Source organism: Chlamydotis macqueenii, chromosome 10, assembly GCF_036417535.1.
Source record: "Chlamydotis macqueenii isolate bChlMac1 chromosome 10, bChlMac1.mat, whole genome shotgun sequence".
Taxonomy (NCBI): domain Eukaryota; kingdom Metazoa; phylum Chordata; class Aves; order Otidiformes; family Otididae; genus Chlamydotis; species Chlamydotis macqueenii.
The window spans coordinates 11,419,806-11,440,934 of NC_141565.1; the positions used below are offsets into that span (position 1 = coordinate 11,419,806).

The following is a 21,129-nucleotide window of genomic DNA, read 5'->3' on the forward strand; positions in this document are numbered from 1 at the left end:
GCAGGAAGCGTCTCTCGCTCGAGGAGGTGGCCATGAGGTCATGGCAGGTAGCTCAGCTGAGTCCAGCCCCTCTCTGTGGGTGCCTCCGAGCCCTGTGGTGCCTACTGATGTGGTTATTGCCAGTGCAGCCAGAAATCGGTGTGCTTGGGAAGAGCTTGAGTGTAATTGTGAGCCGTAATGGGATTAAAGCCTTCGCCACGTTCCTGCTTGGGGAACAAAGGCGCTTTCTGAACCTCTGTTGGCCCTTACCTGCCTTGAGACTCTCTTGACTTCCCTGGTCATGAGCCCAAGTGCTTCCCGCGGTGGATGGGGAGATGCGAGCTCTGCCTGCGTGCGCCGCAGCATCCTGTCTGGCCGGGGCTTGGTGCAACACGGCGTGCAAGCTGCTTTTGGTGCTGTTGTGGCAAAATGGGGTTTGCTGCTTTGCTGTGAGCTGGGGGCTCGTCTGTGCTGTGCTGCAAGGTGGAGGTGCTTGGGGCTGAGCAGCAGCAGGGCAAGCAGGGCAGCACGTAGCGGGGTGCAGCGTGGGAATCACGGATGTGACCTCCCTCCCAGGAGAGAGGTGAACGCCATCAGCATAACCGTGGTGCAAATGTACCAGACAAAGGCAAAAAAGGGAAGAAAACATTGCAGTTTGGCCTTCTGGAAAGGGTCGGGATGTTTGCAGAGTAGCTCCTTCTTTGCTGTGCTGCAGTGGCCATGGCATGGCCATGCTGGTGTGGGACGGAGGGCTGACATCCCTAATGGGGTGCATTCCCTATCCCAACTCCCTGGGTGGGGGCTGAGGTGCACGTGGGACCATGCTCACCCGCCTTGCTCTTCCTGCAGATCCTGGTGGACTTGCCAGCCGAGAGGAAGCACCAAGCGCTGCAGTACGAGAACGTCGTGGCCCACGAAGGCAGCTCCATCCTGCGAGACCTGGTGCTGAGCCCCGACCGCCAGCACATCTACGCCATGACCGAGAAACAGGTAAAGGGAGGGGACAGCAGCTCCTCTGCTCTCCTGACATGGCAGCTCACTGCGGTCCCCTGTGCTGGGAAACCTTTCGGGCAGTTCCCTGACGGCGTCTGGCCTTTGCTTCCTGGGATCTGGGCTGCCTGGGGACGCATGTCCCAGGGGACCAGCAGCAGCTCCTCCCTGCTCCTCTCTGCAAAAACACTGCCCGAGGGCATTAATTGTTAGCAGCAGCTGCTTGAAATCCCTGTGGTCCCTGGGGACCAGGGCTTCCTGACCCTTTTTTGCTGTAAGGAGGCCATAAACCTCCTCCCTGTTCTGGCCGTGCCCTCCCAAGCAGAGTCTTGGCAGGTTAGCAGAAGCTCCTTGCTCCAAACAGCTTTTTCTCCTCTGGGGTGGCTGCTTTTGCACCTCTGAGCAGGAGGGACAGAACTGATCTGGATCTGGTGCTGCCATCCTGGCAGCATGGTCAGGGCTCACGGTAGGAAGTTTTGGTTGGCTTTGTGAGCCTTTGGTTGGCTTGCGTGATCCCCTGACCTGCGGGAGAGCTTGCTGGTGTGAGTTCGTCTGTCCACGGGCTGCACTGGAGCGAGTGTAGCAGGTTCATGCCACGGTGGTGGTGTTTTTTGGATCCAGTGTCAGCGGGGCGCGCGCCGTGCCCGGTGGGGTGATGCAGGATGGCCATGTGCCTGTGTCCCACAGCGTCTCCGCTCCTCTCCACAGCAGAGCTGTGTGTGAGTGGGACTGCAGCGGAGCTCGGAGCCTAACAGGTCTCCTGGCCACTGGCCCAGGGGCTTGGGAGGGGGAAGGATGCTGGAGTAGGGCCGTGGGTCTGTCTAGACAGCCCCATGGGGACAGCGGAGCCGTTTCCCTGCTCCTCCCAGTGCCTGTCTCTGGTTTCTGCTCTGCTGCAGGAAACCTGCAGCTTTCCAGGCGAGGCAGAAACTGTCTGGGCTCCTTCGTGCAGCTGTCCTGGGCCGTGTTTCTGTTCCTGGCCGTGTTTCTGTCCTGGGCCTGGCTCAGCTAAGCCTCCCCTGTGGGGGGTACATGTTGGAGGGGTGGTTGCAGGAAGAGGGGTTTTGCGGAGCTGGACCAGGGATCTCCCTGAAGGGTCACCGTGGTTGCTGGGAGCTGGTCCTGGGGGGGACCCACTGCCGACCCCCTCACCACTGCCTGCCTGAAGCAATGTCAGGGACAAACAAATGGGAACGCTACAGATATCCTCATTGGTATGCAAACCGAAGGGTACTGATTGGCTAGCTTTATCCCAGCCCTGTAGGCATCACACTGAGCTCATCCTCTGCTGGGCTGGGAGGAGGGACAACACCCCGGGTTTAGCCTCCGGTAGAGAAGTTTGCAGTTTTTAGTTAATGAGTGAGTCCTGTCCCGTGAGAGCAGTGGGGAAACTGAGGCACGAGCACAGCAGGCACGGGCAGCTGCTCGGTGCTGCCGGCTCCTCGCGGCGGGCGAGCAGGCAGCTCCCTGCACCCCTCCCCGTCCCCCCTCTTCTTCTCCCCTCTCCTTAATAAAACCTGCTCTCTTCCCTACTACAGCTCGTTGTTATCGGAGTGCTGGTGGAAAGTAATTAAATGAACAGTTGTAACAGAGCTCGAAGGGCTCGGTGAACGAGGGGATTTTAATCAAATCTGGAGGAGCAATTAATAAAGGACCAGTAACCCTTTTGGAGCAGGGCTGCGGCAGCCGGGGGGTGCCTGGCCGGCGCCGGGAGCCAGCACAACCCGCTCCCACAACCCTGCAAACGTGCGACGGTGGAAGGAGCTTGGTTAGGGTAAAAGGCTTCCTGGGGTGGAGATGTTGCCTGTGAGTGTGCTCCCTGGGCCCAGGAGAGGAGCGGGCGATGGTGAGGGGCTCAGCCTGCTCCCTGATGCTGCCTTCTCTCTAATGGGCTGGGGTGAGTCTGTGCTGGGCCCATCTCTGTGGGGCCTAGGTGTGGGCACAGCAGGGAAACACACAGCCCGTCCCCTGTCACTCCCTGCCTGTTCCCCGCAGGTGACGCGGGTGCCGGTGGAGAGCTGCGAGCAGTACGAGAGCTGCGAGCTGTGCCTGGGCTCCCGGGACCCCCACTGCGGCTGGTGCGTCCTGCACAACATGTAAGTACCACAGGATTGTCCCTGGGGCCTCACCAGCAAACCATGGTTGACAAACCATGTTCATCCCCAGGTCTGGTCTCCTTGGGGACATCCCTTCCGGACTTTGGCACCAAAATGCGGGGCGATGGAGCGGTCCAAGGGGTCTATCATCCCCTCCCGCAGTGCCCAGGCTGTGCTTGTGAGCACCCATGCATGGTGAAGCTGCCAGCAGAGCCCAGTAATCTGCCCACGGGCTCTTGGATTCAGCATCCTTGTGCCAATGAGAAAAATTGACTGTAAAACCACCCCAGAAGTCTACTAGCGGGAAGCAGAGCTCCTGTACAGACACCCAAGCTGGGCATCACCTCTATGGCAAAGGGTCTCTTTGCCATGGTGTCAGCCCAGAGCGATGCAGGATTCTGGGGAATTTTCCTCCTCACCATGGTGGTTTCATCCCCCTCCAGATGCTCACGCAAGGATCGGTGCGAGCGGGCGGACGAGCCCCAGCGCTTCGCCTCCGACTTGCGGCAGTGTGTCCAGCTCACTGTCCAGCCGAAGAACATCTCGGTCACCATGTCGGAGGTCCCGGTAAGCTACCTCTGCTGCCCGCGGACCCCCCTCGGCCACTTCCTGACCCTCTGGAGGCAACAGCGGAGAGGCAGCAATTAAAAATAAATAATGAGTACATAACAAATAGGGAGAAAGGGGAAGAGAGGTCCGAGACAAATAAAACACAGCAAAGTGCAGGGCATTGATGAGGGCTGGCCTATTGATGGAGGTAATAAACCAGTTGATGATTATTCAGAAAAGACGTAACTGAGCAATAAATATTTCTCATAATACAAACACCAACATCAGAGATGCCATTCATAGGCCAGCAATCGGTCTAGCTCAGTAGCCTGTCTCTGACCCTGGCCTGCAATAGGTATTTTGGGCTGAGACTTGGATGCACAACTCGCTGCTCTCTCTGTGCAGACAGAAAGGATGATGGACTTCCCCAAAGTATTTTCCAGGCCATTAGCACTGTGAAGAGAATACGAAACAGCATATACTAGCAATAAAGTTTTGAAAACTGTTCGGTCTGGATATCTGGCACTCAGGAGTCCTAAAAGAGTTGACTGAAGAGTTTTGTGGCCTGTGGATATTTGTGATAATATGACTTTGTAATAAATAAGTGAATATTGAGAAAAGATCAGGAAACAGAAAAGTTCCTTGTTTTTTTTGCCCAGATGCAGAAAGGACCAAATGATCAGAGACTGCTTAGTTTGACATCAGGTCTGGAAAAACTAAAGGAAAAAACTGGTACAGGATACAACTGATAAAGAATTAAGGATGGAAATGTAATTAATGCTGGTCAACCTGGTTTTATGTCAAAGAAAATGCATTTTATTCTTTGATGAAATTATGACTTGAATTAGAAGAGGGACTTCAGGAATGTGATGTCTTTAGGCTCCAACCAGTTTGACTTGGTACAACACAATGTTCTGATGAAAAATTAGCATTATACAATATTGATAAAGTACGCGTTAAGTGGATTAAGAACTGGCGCCGTGACAGATCTCAAGAAGTTCTCATCAGAGGGGAATTGTCACTAGATGGAAACCATTTGAAAAGTGCTTCTGTAAGGGCTAACGTTCGTTGGTGATGTGGAAATAAATGGGAGATGGCTGCAGATGGGACCTGCTGGGATGCTGAGACTGGCGGGGTGATGCGGGGTGAGATCCCCCTGCAGAGCAGCTGGGTCTCAGTGGGGCTGGCTTAGCAGAGGACGCGGGGTCTGGTATTGCCAAGTCCAGAGTGAGACATGTAACGAAAAGGCAGGCATTTGCCCAGTGTCCTGGAAAGCGGTGCTGGGCTGAGCCCTCGCTGCGGGGCTCTGGAGGCTCCTTGGGCGAAGCCGGGAGCTGGGCGATGTTTTCACCTCTCACGTGTTTTTCTCCCTGATGATGGCAGGATGCTGCGTGGAGGTCTGGTGTGGCCGGCACAGGGATGCTGCGCTCAGGCTGGAGCTCAGCTTTTAAAGGGGGAGGCTGAAAACCTCCTGTAAACATCATGTAAATGAGTTGAAGGCTGGAGAAAATGCCTTGCAGTGAGAGACTTTCAGAGCTCAATCTGCTTAGCTTATCAAAAAGAAGATTAAGAGGTGACTTGATTACAGAGTATAAGTGCCTTTACAAGGAGCAAATATCAGGGACTAAAGGGCTTTTTAATCTATCAAGGAAAGGCATAACAAGAACTAATGACTGGAAGCTGTGAAAAATTCAAATTAGAAATAAGGCAAACGTTTTGTAAAGTGAGAACTGCTGACCCCGGGAATGACTTTGCAAAGGAAGAGGTGGATTCCTCCCCTCCTCGGCTCTGCCAGAGCGAACGCCTTTACTTGAAGCACTCTTTAGCCCGGCCCTGTGCTTGATCTCGGTAGAGGTGAGATATAATGGCTTGTGGTGCTGCCAGGGCAGAGGATGGGAGGCTGTGAGTCATTCCATCTTTTAACCCGTTTAAATCCTCTCTCCTTTCTTGAGTGGGGAGATCCCTGGATGGGGCTTGCTTACAAAAGCCCAGAGCAGGTCTCTCCACCACGTGTGGATGGTGGAGGAGGGATTGCACCCCTGGTCTTTTCTGTTGACTGTACTTAGACATAGCAGACACAGGGGAGTCCTTTTTGCTATTTTTCTGTGTTGATGCTCTTGCTTCTCCTCCCCAGCTGGTCCTGCAGGCCTGGAATGTCCCAGACCTCTCGGCAGGAGTCAACTGCTCCTTCGAAGACTTCACCGAGTCCGAGAGCCGTATTGAAGATGGGAAGATCTACTGCAGCTCTCCCTCTGCCAAGGATGTCATCCCCATCACCAGGGGCCGCGGTGAGCTTGTGCCCTGGAGTGGGAAGAAAGCCCAAGACAAACCTTTTTTCCCCCATGTTGCCCCACAGCCAGATGTGGAGGAGGACAGTCCTCCTGGGACAGCAATCCCTGCCTCCTGAGCAGGACGTGAGTTGGGTTCTCAGGGTGTAGGAGGAGGAGGAGGACTTTGCTGCTCATGGGGGACTGGTCCTTGCTCTCCTCCAAGCCATGGGGACAGCTACTTGCTGACACTGTAGTGGTCTGTGCACCAGTCCTGGGCACCCTAGCCTCATTCCCACTTCTAGACCATTCCTGGGCAGAAGTGCTGTAGATGATCATGGGCCCTAGAACGTTCTGCTGATCCCAGAACAGTTCAGCGGCCCTGTGGCACCACCAGTACAAGCCAAGGCACCTGTCTCCATGCCAGCAGGTTGGAGTTAGCTGTAGGGGCTCAGAGCTGTGCTTGGGCTTTGCTGGCCTGTTTGGTGACTGAGTAGGGGTGAGTGAACACTCTCTTTAGTGCCAGATTCAGGGGATTTTGTTAGTTAACCGGGCTGAGTCGTGGTGCTCGGCTCTCTACAGCCCATCACAAGCCTTGGGCTGAATGCTGGGCTGTGCACTGTGTCCTTTCTGATGTCTTTTTCTGCTTGGATCTCTTCCAGGGGACAAGCGAGTGGTGAAGCTCTACCTGAAGTCTAAGGAGACGGGGAAGAAGTTTGCCTCTGTGGACTTTGTTTTCTACAACTGCAGCGTCCATCAGTCGTAAGTGGCCTGGGCTTCGCGAGAGTGCTCTGGGAGCAGATTGGTGGGGGAAAGTGAGACTGGGAGAGAGAGATCTCAGCTTTCTGGGTGCTGATGTTGCAAGAGGAAAGGGCAGCTGAGTATAGCGGTGTTTGCAGTAAGAAACCTCCTCCTTTTGCCCTTGTAAACTGAGATGGTGACCAGAGCACCCACAGTTGGTTTGAGCTTGTGGGAAAGTGTAGCATCAGGGCAGGACCTCACTTAAAAACAGGGCTTTGGGTTTGGCAAAGCTTTGGAAGAAAAAGCGAGTTTACTGCATTGCAGACTGTAGCAATCCATGTGACTGAAAATGCCAAGCATCTTGTTATTCCTGGAAACAGTTAATAGGAGTGACTTGGCGAGGCAAAAGGAGAAGCCTGTGTTTTCCGGCAGCGGTACCTGCTTCCCAGGCTTGCTGGAGAGCAAGCTGGAAAGTTACAGCAACATGGGGTGGAACACGCTGCGTGTCCTGGGGCGTTTACCCAAGAATTTCTTAACTGGAAGTAACTGTGAATTTGCTTTCTTGCCAGGCTGCCGTGAAATCTACTCCACGTACGGGTTCTTAGGCAGTTTGAGATGTGTGTGTGATAAAGTAGAGGAGGTGTAGGTTATTGATGTGCTGTCTAAGCAGGGTGTCTAAAGCCTAACAGCCAGCTCCTGATGAGGAGCTGCGGACGGTGTGCTTGAGCAGTGGGGAGGTGGCTTTGCTGTGGGAATGTCAGAAGAGATGCTGGGGTGTGTTTGGGCAAAGAATTCGGAGCTGAAGAACGCAAGCGATTTCATTACCCTGCCAGAAACCTCCCGTGGATGGCGGCGATCCGGCCGATCAGTAATTATAGATAAGCAAACGCAGAATGATCTCTTTTGGATGGCTTTTAACAAAGTGTCCAGCTTGGCTCGGGAGGCCCTGCTGCAGGTTGCTGCTCCAAAGCCTGTTTGGAATTTCCGCTTTGATCAGGGAAAAGCAGGGGAGATGCTGGCAAGCTGGCTGGGTACCACAGTGAGCTCCGAGGGGGATGCGTCCGAGGAGAGCCCCTGCAAACCTCGCGCATCACAGGGATTTCTGCACTGCCCGCTCTTTGCACAGGGAGTGGGTCTTGGCTCCTGGGAGCCCTGTGCCGGCGAGGGAGGAGAGAGTTTGCAAACTTGACTTTCTCCCTCACCTTGACTCCCTAGATGAGCTTTGTCTCCCTTCTTGTCGTGTGGTTTCAATAATATTAGCTCAGCTTTGGCTCGGGCTGGCTGCATGTCATTATTTTGCGAATCAAAAAGCCGATGTGGCTTTTCTTTTTCTAAATGAAGTAAAGAAGACTTTTAAGTACAAATGGCATCGGATTTGGTCCAATCAGGGCTCCAGCATTTCGGTCCAGTGGGAAGAGGTGGTGAGGGAATTGGCATTTTATTTTATGTGCCTGACACAGGAGGGGAAAAAAAAACCCCAACCCCCCCAAACAAACCTACAACAAAGAGCGCTGACTGATTTATTACGGCGTTGATGTTTAATTCTGGATGCATTATTTAAAAAGGCTAATTATGGATGCATTAATATTTATGGGCTCCGGTTGGAGCTGATAGAAAAGTCCAGGTTCTAGGCTGGTGAACGTTATTATTATTTTCTTTACGTCAAGAATTTTAGGGTTTGGAGGCAGTTTTAACTATGTGGCCTGCAGTCGAGTCGTAGCCAAAGAGCATGACAATACCTGGGATGATGCAATACTTTTAAATACCATTTGCAGAGAGGCGTCTTTAATGGATCTCTGCAGAGTTAATAGCCTTTCAGATCCAAGCTTCGTATTTTGTGCAGGAAAATCTGTATGTTAGCCTGATAAATTCTGTGTTAGGAACAATACGCTTTTCCACAAGGCTAATGTTTTTCCTGTGGAGATCTCCGATCATCGTGTGTTTTGTTTTCTTTTTATATTTGAGGGGCTTTGCTTAGGTTGGAAGCCAGAGGCCTGTGTGTCGAATCATTTCTCAGCTGAGGACGAAATGTTTAGGTGAGATTTTTCAGATGGCTCAGCCGGAGAGGCTGGAGGATTATGAGGCAGCTCTTTGCTGGTGTCAGCTGGGGTGGCTCCAGGGAAGCCATCGCAGCTCCACCGCGTACACAGGGGAGAGTCTGACCCTTCTTATTGTCAGCAGATGCCTGGAAAGGCATCAGCAAATTGCGCTGCTGAAGTCCTTTTGCAGGCTGTGGGGCTGATCCCGCTGCTGTGTGAGCATCCTCACTCTCTTTGTTTCTCACCGCCTTGCAAAACTCCTCTTCCTCTGTGTTTTCAAGGATTGCTGGATCGGAACCAGCCTGGTCCAGGGAGGGGTGGCAGAAGAGAAGATACATCCAGTCCCTTCTACAGGGGAGGAGGAGTACAAAGAAGGTTGTGCTGCCTGTGTGTTTGGCTTATGATGATCCAGGCCAAGAGGGTGCCTTCAAAGTGGAGCCCCGTTGCTGTCCCATCTGTTACTGCAGGGCTTTACAGTGTCACCTGCTGTGACAGGACTGTCCCGTCATTGACTTCTGGGGTAGTTCTCCGTGCAGGGTCCCTGAGAGCCCTGGTCTGGGACTCGCACCCTCTCTGGGGCTCCATTCCCTGCTCCAGCAGGGTCACCTGGCAAGCTTCTGGGGGTCCCAGCTTGATTTACCACACGCCGGCAGCCACGGGGCTCCTGTGGGGCTCAGTCAGGCATTTCCAGGGAGTGGCATCTTTTGGGCATCTTGCTTGTGAAGGCTTGGTGTGTCAGGTGGGGGATGTTTCCGGCTAAGCTGCGGCAGACGCATTGAATGGGGGAGTGGAAATCTGGAGGTCGATGCAGAAAAATGGGTTTCTTGCAAAGGGAGACTTGCGTGGCTGAGGGTGGCTGCCGGCCCATGATGGGAAGCAGGACTGTCTGTGCAAGCTCGCCTGCAGCTCCTGGGGAGGGACACTCACTCCTGTGGTGGAGGACGAGATGGAAAATGCCATGGCAGGGACCAGGGTGGGTTCCCTTGGGGATTTCCTGTGGGACATCGATCAAGTGCAGGCATTTAAAGACCACTTGGCGCCTTTGATCGTCTGATGAATCAGCCCGTGTCCAGCGCGTGCGCGGCCAGATGTTGAGGTCGTCTTTGTCAGCGTTAAACTCCCTCTTCAAAGCATTCGTGGGGAAATGAGTCCCTTTTCAAGATAAAGATGTAACACCAGGCTCCCTGCCTACCTCTGGCAGAGCCTGCGCTTGTCGGAGAGGTGGGCGAGTGGGGAATCCTCCCGGAAAGCCAGCGAGCAATTCCAGGGAATACCAAGATGTATTTCTTCCCACTATTTCCATGTTTTCTCTCTGGGTTTCTCCTCTGGAAACTCTGGTCCATAAATCCTGTTGTGGTTTGGCTTTTCGGAGAGCGTGGCTGCAAGGAGAGGGCTGGCAATTGGAGGGGGACAGAGAAGATGATGAGAACCGTTGATGTTTCCTTCAATACTGTGGGTAGGTTTTGCAGTGCTGCTGTTTTTTTGAGCACCGGAGTGCCCTGTGTATCACCAGACTCTCCACCGGCGTGACCAGCCATTGCAATGTGGAGTCAAAAATCCAGACGATGGCACAAGGGAAGGGGGAAAATCATGTGTCAGTGGGTCTTATGCCCCACGAGCAGCATGAAAACCTGCTGCTGCTGGTGCTCGCCCACACTGTGTCTCCTGTCCGGGAGGTGGTCACGATGCTGCCGGCCTCACAGTTGTGCCTCACTGCAGGGACCCGGGTCCCATCAGCTGCAGGATGCTGAATTTCTCTGAGGCTGGAGCAAGGGGCACACATGCCAAGCGGCTCTGACTCCTCCTGGCTGGAGAATTATGACTCTTCCGTGGCCCTGTCCCACAGGTCAGGCTTTTCCTGTAAGCCTCCATTAAGTAAATGGGACTTTAATGCATGGCCCCAGGGACTGGGAGGAGGTCTGGGCTGCTCTGATGGCTGAGGCACCTGGTGGCACCCGTGGGCTCCTCGCTGCTGGCCATGTCCCGGGCTGTCCGCACCTCCGAGCTGCCCACACATGGCGTGGCTGCTTCTCTGCTGGCCCAGCGTTTCTCGTGTCCAGATGCTTACAGATGCTTTCCTTTCGAAGGCATGGACAGATGGCTGCAAGCAGTTGAGTGAGTGTATCTGAGTTAGCACGGCTGAGCTGCGAGGCAGTAACAGATCCCTGTGTATTCCTGGGCTGGGGCAGGTGGAAAATCCTGTAGGATGGCCCCAGAGACTGCTTGGGATAACCTGGTTTATGTCATGTTTGTTGTGAATGAGGAGGACTGGTACAGCCTGGTGTACCAGTGAGGGGAGGCAGCTGAGGGTTTTTGAGTGAATTACCTTAAAAACCAGGGCCTGATCCTTCATCCTCCAGCCAGCGTGATGGTGGATGCCTGGGGACCACCCTGCAGCAGGTCTGTGTGCCCAGCCCCTGCCCTGTGAGTAAGGCTCTTGGCAAAACCCAGCACGGACAGAAAAGCCTCGGGCTGGTGTGAGAGGAGGGGCAGAAACGGATTGAGATGGGCAGGGATGGAGGGAGGTGAGAGCTGATCTCCCACCCTGCCCCTCTCCTGGCTTTGGGTCTGGGCACCGGTTGGGGAGGGGCAGGGCTGCCCATCGGTCCGTGCAGGGGCACTGACCATCTGTTCCTGCTGCTCTTCAGGATTTCCCCATCCCTGGGGCAGGGAGATGGATATAAAGCCCAAAGCACTGCAGTTCAGCCCCGCACCACTGACAGCTGCTGCTCCAGATGCAGGCTGTGCTGTGGCTGAGTGTTCGCTAAGGATGCCTCCTCCTTGCCCGGGGTGGGTCTGGGGAGCAGTCGGGGGGCTCACAGGCAGGCTCAGGCTGTGCTGTGCGTGCGCAGATGCTGCTTCCATCAGTGCCGTGTTTAGAGTCTCCCTTCTCTATGGACCTCCCCTGCCCTGTCTGCTCTTGGTCCCCATCCCTCCTCCCTGCCCATCGCTCCATGTCCTTCCTCCAGGAACGCCCTGCTCCGTGGAAATAGCCTGTGTGTGTGTGTGTGTGTGCACATGTGTGTGCAACACTTGCACCCCCTGTCCCTCTCACGTTTGCTACTCAGGCTTATCACACCCCTGCCGATGCTGGTTTTGTTTTCTACCTTCCCTGCTCAGTGCGCTGAAGAGGTTTGGGCTCCTTCGGGCACGTGGCAGGCCTGGGGCTGGGAGCAGGGGAAGGGCGGGAGTGAGTGAGGAATCCGGATCCAGCACCGCCAACTTCCCATGCTTCCCATCAGCTGTGGTATCACTTTGGATCAGGCGTGGAGACAGCTGCGACTGTGCTGTGCTGGCCAGAGCTGCCTTCTGCAGAGCTGCCCTTGTGCCTGGGGAGGAGCTGGTCCCCTGATGCCACCACTGGGTCTGGGCTCGTCCAGCGGCAGTGCTTGTGGTCCTGCACCCGCCCTGGAGATGCGGCTCTGAGATGCTCCTTTGCCATCCTGCCACCCTCTCCATGCCGCCGCTTTTCTGCAGCTGTGTCGCATGTTTCCCTAGCATGGCCTCAGCGAGTTTGCGATTGGTTTGGAGAGTGGAGGGGAGCAGCGTCAGGACGTCTTGACCCAATTGTGTAGTGAGCTGGGGGCAAGCGCGGAGGCTGTGGGGAGGCTCCGGCTCCCCACGGTGCTGGTGGAAACAGAGGTGAGCAGAGCTGTCCTGCAAGCCTGGACTTGTTTTGGGATGGGGCACTCTTGGCACAGAGTGATCCTGAAATGCGGGTCTGAGGTTGGAGCCCCTGCTCTTGCACGAGGACGTTGGGAGGGAAGGGAGCATCGCCAGTGAGTCTGACCCCCTTCCCCCTGCCGAGCCTGGGCTTCTCTGCCTGACCCCTGGTAGGACTGGGCAGGAGGTGAATGGGGAGCAGGCTGTGGGTCCATGTCTGTGCTGCACCCCCAGCCTCATTCTTCTGCCTGGCTGGGCTTCTCGCACTCTTGGCACACTTCAGGGAAGGGGGGCGGGGGGGACTTCAACACATGAAGGAGAGCCTCCTAATTATCAGGAGTGATGAAAGCCTCCTAGGCAAGAAGTGATGAGGGAGGAGTGCCTGACCGTGGGAAGGAGAAAGACGGCACAGATGGCATCATGCTGCCGAGCAACCTGCTCCTGTGCCGGGAACAGACAGCCGCAGCACGCGGACAATGCCGGGGATGCAGCCCCGGCCATGCCACCTAGCCTGACTTGCAGCTGGGGAGCCCTGCCTTGGCTCCTGCCCTGGGTTTTGGGGAGCCTTGCCGGGAGCTGGAGGGGTCAAACAGACGTGCCGAGGCCGGCAGGACTGAGACAGGCTGGAAATATGGGGTTTCACCATGTTACTGGCATCTGGGCACTGACTTGCTCGCCACTTTACAGAGTCTGTGGCCAGCTTGGGGCTGCTGACCCGGGCAGGATCTGAATGCAGCAGAGATGCTGTGGAGCGAGGTGTGTGGTGGTGAGTGCTCTTATGAAGGCGTTTGAAGTCCTTATGGCAGATGGAGACCCTCAGCAGAAGGGAGAGTGTGAAACCCATCTCTGGGGATGGGGCTTTAGAAGTGGCTCAGTGAAGTTAGAGGCAGCAGGGAGGGCTGAAGTAGGAGGGGGGCATCCCTGCACCTCGGGGAGTATGTGGAGGATAACCTGAAATGCTTTAGGTCCTTTGGCAAGTGGAGACCAGGAGATCAGCTGGGGCCCACTGAAGTTAAATAGCAAAGGAGACCCTCAGGTGAGGAGGGTCCCGAAATAGCCAAGATTTGGCTTTGATTCTGAAGAACTGCAGAGCGGAGCTGCAGCTCTGGGGGCCAGGGTGCCTGGGGCAGGACTGTGCCGGGTGCTTCACCCGCCTGCTTTGAGGTGCCTCACGACGTGGTGAGAGGGGGGACTGGGGAATCTTTTTGCAGACCCTGAAAGACCCGGTGGCTGGAAAATCTCTCCTTTGTGGAGGGCTGATTTCATGGGAGGGCTGGTGGGGATGCCCCAGTGCACGGCTTGCTACCGCTTGGCCCACGCTCCTCTCTTACGTGACCTTCCTGTGGTTGCTCTACTTCCATGAGGATTAACCCGTGCTTTCCCTGCCCGGCTGCCTCTGCATCTTGCATTTGCCTACCCACCGGCTGCTGCTTGAGCCCTTATCGGGAGGGCAGGAGCCCTCTTTTCGCTTTGTTTGTGTCCCCTGCTCCCCCCACCCTCTGCGCCTTCCTCCATCAAAGCAACCAGAGATAGGAGGCTACGCTCTGCTTTTAAGTTGAATCTCTGCAGCTGAAATAAAATTGCATATATTTGCATAAGGAGCATCTCAATTAGCATATTTGTGGGTAAAGCTAAAAGGGCTGTTCATTTGGAAGTGAAAATGTGAGCGAAACATGGAAATGACTTCCAGCCTCCTTTGCAAGCAGCTTAATTAAATATTTCCTTAGTGTGTGAGCATGGATTTGGGAAGCTCTTGCTGTATATGTAATGGTGTGTGAAACCCCAGGGCGGGCAGAGCGCGGTGGCCCTGCGAAGCCCTGGGTGTGCGTTTGCATCCTGCGCTGCCCGTGCCCTGCGCTGCGGAGGCTCCCTCCCGCCGTCCCCACGCCTCCCAAGTGACAAGTCTGCCACAGGGCAAGGGACGCGGCGTGCCAGGCCCTGCCACCTGAGGATCCCTCTCTCCAGGAAGGTTTTCTTTCTGCTGCCTCGCACAGGGATCAGCGATGCTGTGTTTTCCCCGTTGTTTCCCCAGGAGCAGAGGCAGAGGGGTAGCGTGTGTTTTAGGCGGGGGATCAGGCTGGGCAGGGCTGCCTGCCTCCTGCCAGAGCTGTGCTCAGGGAAGAGCCTGCCTTTGTTTAAATATAATTGCTTTGAGCCTGATCCTGTTTGTGCTCAAATCAGTGAGAGCAGGTATCAGCCTTCTAGGGAGAAAAACAGTGCCACTGCTTTTTTTTTTCACTCTTTTTCTTTTTTTTCCTTTGTTTTTAATTTTTTTTTTTTTAAGCCAGGTTGATTATTTTTCTTACCTTTGAGCTTATACCTCAGCAGCTGTCCCATCTCCTTCTTGGGAGGGCAGCTTGGGCTGCACGGGACGTGCCTGGTGCAGACGTGCCCTGTGAAGGCTCACTGGATTAATGCGGGACCTCTCCGCTGCCCCAGGACAGCGTGATGGGGAGGGCTCAGCCCCTTCCATCTGCGCGGGGCGAGGGCCCCTAAAGCTGCCTTCCAGCTGGGGGGCTCCATGGGATCCCCTGTGCGGGCAAACAGGGATGCCTTGTTCTGCCTGGAGAGTGTGCTTTTGGGGGGGGCTTAGCAAGCGGACAGGCTGTTGGGGTGCCGCTCGTGTGGATGCTTGCATGAGGAGGGGACTCTGTGTCCCCCCGCCTGCATGGGGAAGAGGCACCAGGTCCCTGAGGCTCTTTTTTTTGGGAAGAGGGGCGCAGAGCAGAGCAGAGCACGGGGCCCCTGGCCTGCCCAGGTGCCCAAGCACAGCCCCCAGGAGAGGGGGGCACATGCGATCCCAGCGCACAAAGAGCCCGGAGAAGAGGCTGGGGAGAGAGGCAGAAGCGTCGTGGGCTGGAGGGAGCGGTGGAAACACACACACGCACGCACGCGCGGCCGTGGAGGGCTGAGGATGAGGGGGGCCGAGGGACTGGGTCACACACAACCTATTGTGAGCGGCTGAAAGGCGCTACAGTCCCGAAATGTTAATCTGACCCAACCTTTCGCCAGTTATAATTTTCCTCTCAAAGAGCATGCAGTTATCTGGTCCTTTCTCCCCTGTTTCCCTGTGTTGCAGAGCCCTCATTCTGCCGCCTCTCGCTAAAATCCGCTTTCAGCGAATCCAAATAAAGCTCCCAAAGTCTGGAGCTCGGCCCCACCCCAGGAGCAGGGCAGGCAGGGTCAGCTTGCCAAGCGGAGGAGGGAGCGTGGCTGGCCTGGCTGTGGCACAAACCCTGCGGTGCCGGGAAGGCCGTTTCCCCTCGCCCTGCTGTGAGCAAAGCCTGGGGGTCCAGGGTGTGCAGACATCTCCACCAGCCTGCCGTCGCACAGCCTGCGCCCCACGCGTGAGATACAGGCTCACCCATGGCTGCTGTCCCACAGCAGCATCCTGAGAAGTGCCCTGATGAACCCTGCCTCGCTGGTGCCCTAACGCTGCCCTCTTCTCTCTCTCTGTAGCTGCCTGTCCTGCGTGAACGGCTCCTTCCCTTGCCACTGGTGCAAGTACCGCCACATCTGCACCCACAACGCTGCCGACTGCTCCTTCCTGGAGGGACGCGTCAAGCTCTCCGAGGTAAGGCGACGCGAGCTGGCTCCATCTCTCCTGTCCCAGTCCTATTGTGGCCCCCTGTCCTATGGGAAGAGGGAAAACGGCTCTGGAAACCTTTCCCACCACCACGCCTAGGGTGCTGGGGCTGCCTGGGAAGCAGTGATGGAGGAGTGGGAAGTGCTGCCGGGACTGCGTGCGGTGGGGAGAGGCTGTGTCAGCTGGGGAGTGCCGCTGCGGAGAGGCTGCTTGGGAGGCCGGGCGCAGCTGAGAGCACTTTAGGCTGAATGAAGGGAAAAACAAAGTCAGAGGCGCTAAAGCGTTTTCCTTTGATGTTTTTGAACGGAGCAAGCTTAAACTGTCATTGCAGAACAACTTGTTTTCAGAGAGGGGAAGGCTGAAATCCGTAAAACAAACCATTTTGCTGCACCTCACGCCTTCTTCGTCTCAAATGCTTTGCTAAGAAACATGTTCTTTTGCGGGGGTTTGTCTTCTGCAGCATCCGTGCCACCCGCCGGGGAAACCTGTTGCTGGCAGTGCACTTGCAGGAGGTCCTGGCATCCCCAACCTGTGCTGGCATCGCTGGCTGTTTGGGTTGGGTCTGGAGTGGCCGCTGGCTGTACAGTAAATGCTGATTCGAGTCCAGAAGGGAATGTTTTGGGGAAGAGAGTTTCTCCGCTGTCCCTGTCTCGGTTCTGGAAGGAGTCTGCAGTTGAGAGGCTTTCCAGTCTCCTGTGCAGGTGCCCAGTAGGAAGGGTCCTGCTGCCTGATGGTTGCTGTTGGGAGCAAAGCCATGTGCTGTCGTCACAGGAATGGCTCAAATGGGTGTTGGCCTGGAGAAATCGTTTGCCCAGATCATCTCGGATAAAGTTTGGCCTCAGAGATCCAGCAGAGCTTGTGTGCCATCAGCCTTCCAGGCCAGGACTGGTCCCCAGGAGCAGAGGCAAACAAGAAAGGCTTGTCTCCGCTTCACAGACCATGTGTGAAGGCAAGCAGCTGAGATGTCCCTCAAGGTCTTTGCCGTCCTGGCTGACACTGAGAAGCCACCTGCCTCAGCATCTCCCTGCTCGGGAGGAGCCGTGAATCTCCATCCCCTGTAATTTGTGTCTTCTGAGGTCTACTCTTGTCCTTCGTGACAACCTGTGGACTCCTGGCTTCATCTGCAGCCAAGACGCTCCAGTTAATTTTTTCCCCTTCCTCCTCCCCTGCATCTGAGCTTGAGCCCTCCAGGAGAGGACAGTAGAGCTGGGCCATTGCTCAACCATTGCCCAGCCACCAGCAACACCATTGCTTTTGTGCCTGGGACGGGATGGATGGAGGAGCATCTTCGCGCGTACAGGGGCTGAGCCCTGCCGGGCTCCCTGGCTTTCTGGGTGGGGTGACCTTGGCTGGATGCCAGGTGCCCACCGAGCCACTCTGTAGAGCTCAGGTGGGTTCTCGGTGGCCAGTTAAGGCTGACCCACCATATCCCTGTGGAAAGCCGGAGGCCTTGGTCCTGCTGCCTCTCCCGGGAGAGGTACTGTGTCTATGGGGGAACATTTGGGCTTTGCAGCCTGCAAAGAGATGTGCCTGGGTCTCATACTTGGGTGCTCCCCAGTTTGGGGCCTCCATGGCAGAAGATGGTGGTGTCCCTGCACAGGGCTGTGCTGGGCTCTTATTGTGATCCTTACTCCAAGCGTGGAGCTGAATGAAGCCACCTCTCAGTCAGGTGCATCAGGAGAGCTGGAAAAGCCCAACCATCGCTCCCACGCATAGGCAGGCGGGGCTGGCGCTTGTCGTTTCTGCGCGGCAACAGGCAAATGCTGGGAATGAGACTCTGCTCGTCAAACAGCCCCTCCTGCCCCGTGCTGCCGGGCGGCCTGCAGCTGCCTGGGCTGTGCCGTGGCCCTGCTGCCAGCGGTCCGTGCCTCTTGGACGATGCAGCAATGACTTTCCACCGCCCCTTCCACCAAATGGCCAAACTCTGGGCTCTGGCACCATCCCTCACCTCCCTGGAGGTATCGTCGAGTGCAAGGGGGTTGCACGGTGCTCATGGGTGCTGGAGTGTGATGCGTGGGCCAGAGTGAGTCCAGCCCAACAGCCCCACACAAGGGGATATTCGGTAGTGTGAAAAGGTTTGAAAAAGCTATTTTGTCCCAGCTTGTGCCCTGAGGAAATCTGGTGAGGGGTCAGCCTGCCCCAGGCATCCCGGAAGCCTGCTCTTGAGGTCACACTTCCAGCCAGCCCTGGCGTTGCTTCTGCAAATGGGACTTGTGGTGTCCAGACCACTGGAGCCTGGCAGCTCTCGTCTGCCCGTTCCCCTCGCCGAGAGCATGGGGAGGCTGCTGGGCTCTTCCCCCTTCCTTGCCAGCCGAACCCAAAAGCATCTGGCTGTACCCTCCAGGGGTATTGTTTCTGGGACGCGTGCAGCTCTCCCACGGGCCGGCTGCTTGGGAGTTCCTGTCACTCCTGAGCACGGGCAGGCTGTCTCCCAGGAGACCTTTTGGCCACACTGGGACCTGGAGTGGTGCCTGGCTTGAGGTTTGGAGTGACCAGCTCAGCCTGTTTGCACGTTGGTGTGGCCTCAGCAGTTCCCGGCGGGGATGGCGAGACACCCTCAGACCGGCTGCTGCTGTGGGCTGCGTGTCCGGGCTGGGATGAGACATCGATGAGACATCCTGTCCCCATCCCCGGCCACCCTGGTCCCCAGCTGGGCTGCATGGTGAGTGGGGGGACTCGGTGCCAGCCCATGGCACCGCTGGTTGAGTTCACGGGAGACATCCAGCCCCATCCTCTCCGTGGGAGGATGTCTAACGGGGAGGGTTATTTTAAGCAGGATTTGATCTGTCTGTCTTGGAGTGTGGTGGGCACTGGTCAGGAGAGGCAGGGACGGGGGTTAATGGCAGCACTTAACTCCATCTCTGCTGGTTCCCACTGGCACCTGCAGCACAGGTGGTGGCTTTTGTTTCTCTCTGGGAGTGGGAAAGTGACTTTTTGGCAGGAAAATACCAAGCGTGACCCATGGCCCTCTGTCTTGGGCATGCTGGGGATGTTTGCATGGATTTCTGGGGGGGTGGCAGGGCAGGAACACGGGTTGTTGGCAGGAGCTAAGCAGGTTCAGCTTGTGTTTGTTCTTCATTCCTCAGCAGCGGGAATGGCTGAGGACTTTGTGAGGGACCTCAAAAGCCAGGGCCAAGCCCAGCCGCAGATTGCCTTCATCCCCATCGATGCTGATGGCACAACCTTGCAGCTGGAGCTGGGAGCTGCCAGAGAAACCCAAACTGCAGCGTTTACAGCGTCACTCTAAAGCCGTTCCACCTGGGTACCCTTGTCAGGTTCTCATCCAGCTAGAAAAAGAGTTTTAATGGAGAAAATCTGAGTTGTGCGATGTTTGGGAGTGTGTCTGTCAGGGTCTTGCTTTTCTGCTCATCCTTTCCCTTTGTAGCTCCCTGCTGCTGGGAGCTGTTTTTGGCAGGATGGGGAGCTCCATAGGCTGTGCAGAGCATTCCCACGGGATGTAGGCGCTGGGCAGTGCTGGGGTGAGTTTTGTCAGTGTTTGGAATTGCTTGTAGGGGAAATGAGTTGTCCCGGTGCCCCCACCCCTCCGGGCACCCCGGGCGCCCACCAGCACCAGGTGCTTCCTGTTTGGGCGCAGGCTGACATTTTTGCTGGATGAGACACTTCTGCCGGCAGATGCGGAGCATGTGACGTCGCAGGGGGACTCGGCTCAAACTGCGAGTCAGCAAAACGAGCGAGCTGCCTGCCTGCCTGTGCAGGGAGAGGGATGCACATACCCACTGCGCTCCCCGGGCACCGCTCCTGTGAGCATCCCTGATGAGCCCAGCTGGGGTGGCATGGACTTACCCCTTCCCCGGCCGGGCTGGCAGCAATAATTATGGAAAAATGAGGAGATGAAATTGTTGGAGAGCGATCTGGGAGCTAATTCTCACCGAATGTGTGCATGTCCCGCAGGGAAGGCGTACGTTGCCTGTGGGGTCACCCTGCAATGCAGAGGGGGATCAAGCAGGCGGGGACATCTCTCTCCATCAGTGCTTCTGAACTGGGAGCTGACGGGGAGCAGCTGCCTTGCAGCGACAGGGGCCATTCGTTATAAATAGCAGCAGACATGCAGGGTCACCCCACTGTGAGCCCTGAGCTGATTCTGAAAGGGGGGGCAACTTCACCCCGCTTTGCAGAGGGGAAGCCCCAGTAAGAAGCAGGGAGGTGGCGGAGCAGTGCCAAGGTCCCCAGACTGTCCCAGCCCCGTCACCATCTCTGAGCTGGGGTTGGCGCCACTATTCCTCTCTGCTTTCGTTTTGTTTAGTACATTTTGGGGATAAATAGTTTTTTCCCTTAAAAATTGCGCTTTTGGGGAATACAGGCTTGCGAAGAACAGGAAACATAGGGTAAAACGAGTTGGGGTTTTCTGTCTATGTTTGCTAAATGAAACAATTTCTTGTTCATTTCTCTGTGTTGTTTGAAAGTTGGATTATTCCTACAGACTGAGACGAAGCCCAGTGCTGCGCAGGGTCCAGCCCGGCTCGCTGCGGGGCGGCAGGAGGCAGCTGGGCAGCGCTGGGCACATGTGGCTGCCGGTGGCCTTGGGGCGAGAGCTGCCTCCGCAGCCGTGCCGTGGCCTTGTGAGGGCAGTGGGGCAGCTGCGTCCGTCCCCAGCGCTGCTCTGCCGTTGCTGTTTTCGGAGCAGCTTGTTTCACCTTATTCCCCCTTGATTTTATTTCAAGCCAACACTGCCAGGAGTTGCTGCCGTAGGTGCGAGACTTCTGCCCGGCTCGGCAAGGCCAGTGAGCGATTGCATCAGGCTGTTGTTGCCGAAGTGGCACTTGCCGGGGCTGCGGAGCTGTTTTGCTGCCTGAGCTCATTTATTTTTGCTCCCTCCTGCTCCCCTGTGCTTTGCACACAAGGCTCATTGGCTTCCCTGGAGCAGCTGGGAGCCAGCAGCTATTAAAAGCCGAGTTAAAAGCCGAGTCTTTTGCCCTCCCGACGGCTCCTTCCCCAGGGATCGCGGGAGGCTGGTACAGTGGTGCCGAACCCCCTGCCCTTGCCTTCCTCCCTGGCTTGGACTCATCCTGTCCCCTTACTGGAGCCACTGTCTTCTGGGCAGCCTGCAGCCAGGCTGCTTGGAGTGACACTGCTTCAAGCTGGCTGTGGATAGAAGCAGCGGCAGCAAAATTCACTGCAGAGCGGTTTCTCTGCAACACTGCAGAAGCACATTGCAGTGTCAAAGGGGAAAAGGCTTTTCTATGCACTTGTGAAAGAAG

The 21,129-nt window shown here is 56.1% G+C and overlaps 1 protein-coding gene across 1 annotated transcript in view; it reads left to right on the plus strand.

Annotated features, from left to right (window-relative positions):
* PLXNA1 (plexin A1) overlaps positions 1-21,129 on the plus strand; it is a 116,992-nt gene that overhangs the window by 49,047 nt on the left and 46,816 nt on the right. Inside the window, exons 4-9 of the mRNA XM_086755384.1 lie at positions 829-969; positions 2,965-3,065; positions 3,509-3,632; positions 5,749-5,902; positions 6,544-6,643; positions 15,784-15,898. Of these exons, the coding sequence (XP_086611510.1) occupies positions 829-969; positions 2,965-3,065; positions 3,509-3,632; positions 5,749-5,902; positions 6,544-6,643; positions 15,784-15,898 (735 nt within the window). The remainder of the gene's footprint in view (positions 1-828; positions 970-2,964; positions 3,066-3,508; positions 3,633-5,748; positions 5,903-6,543; positions 6,644-15,783; positions 15,899-21,129) is intronic.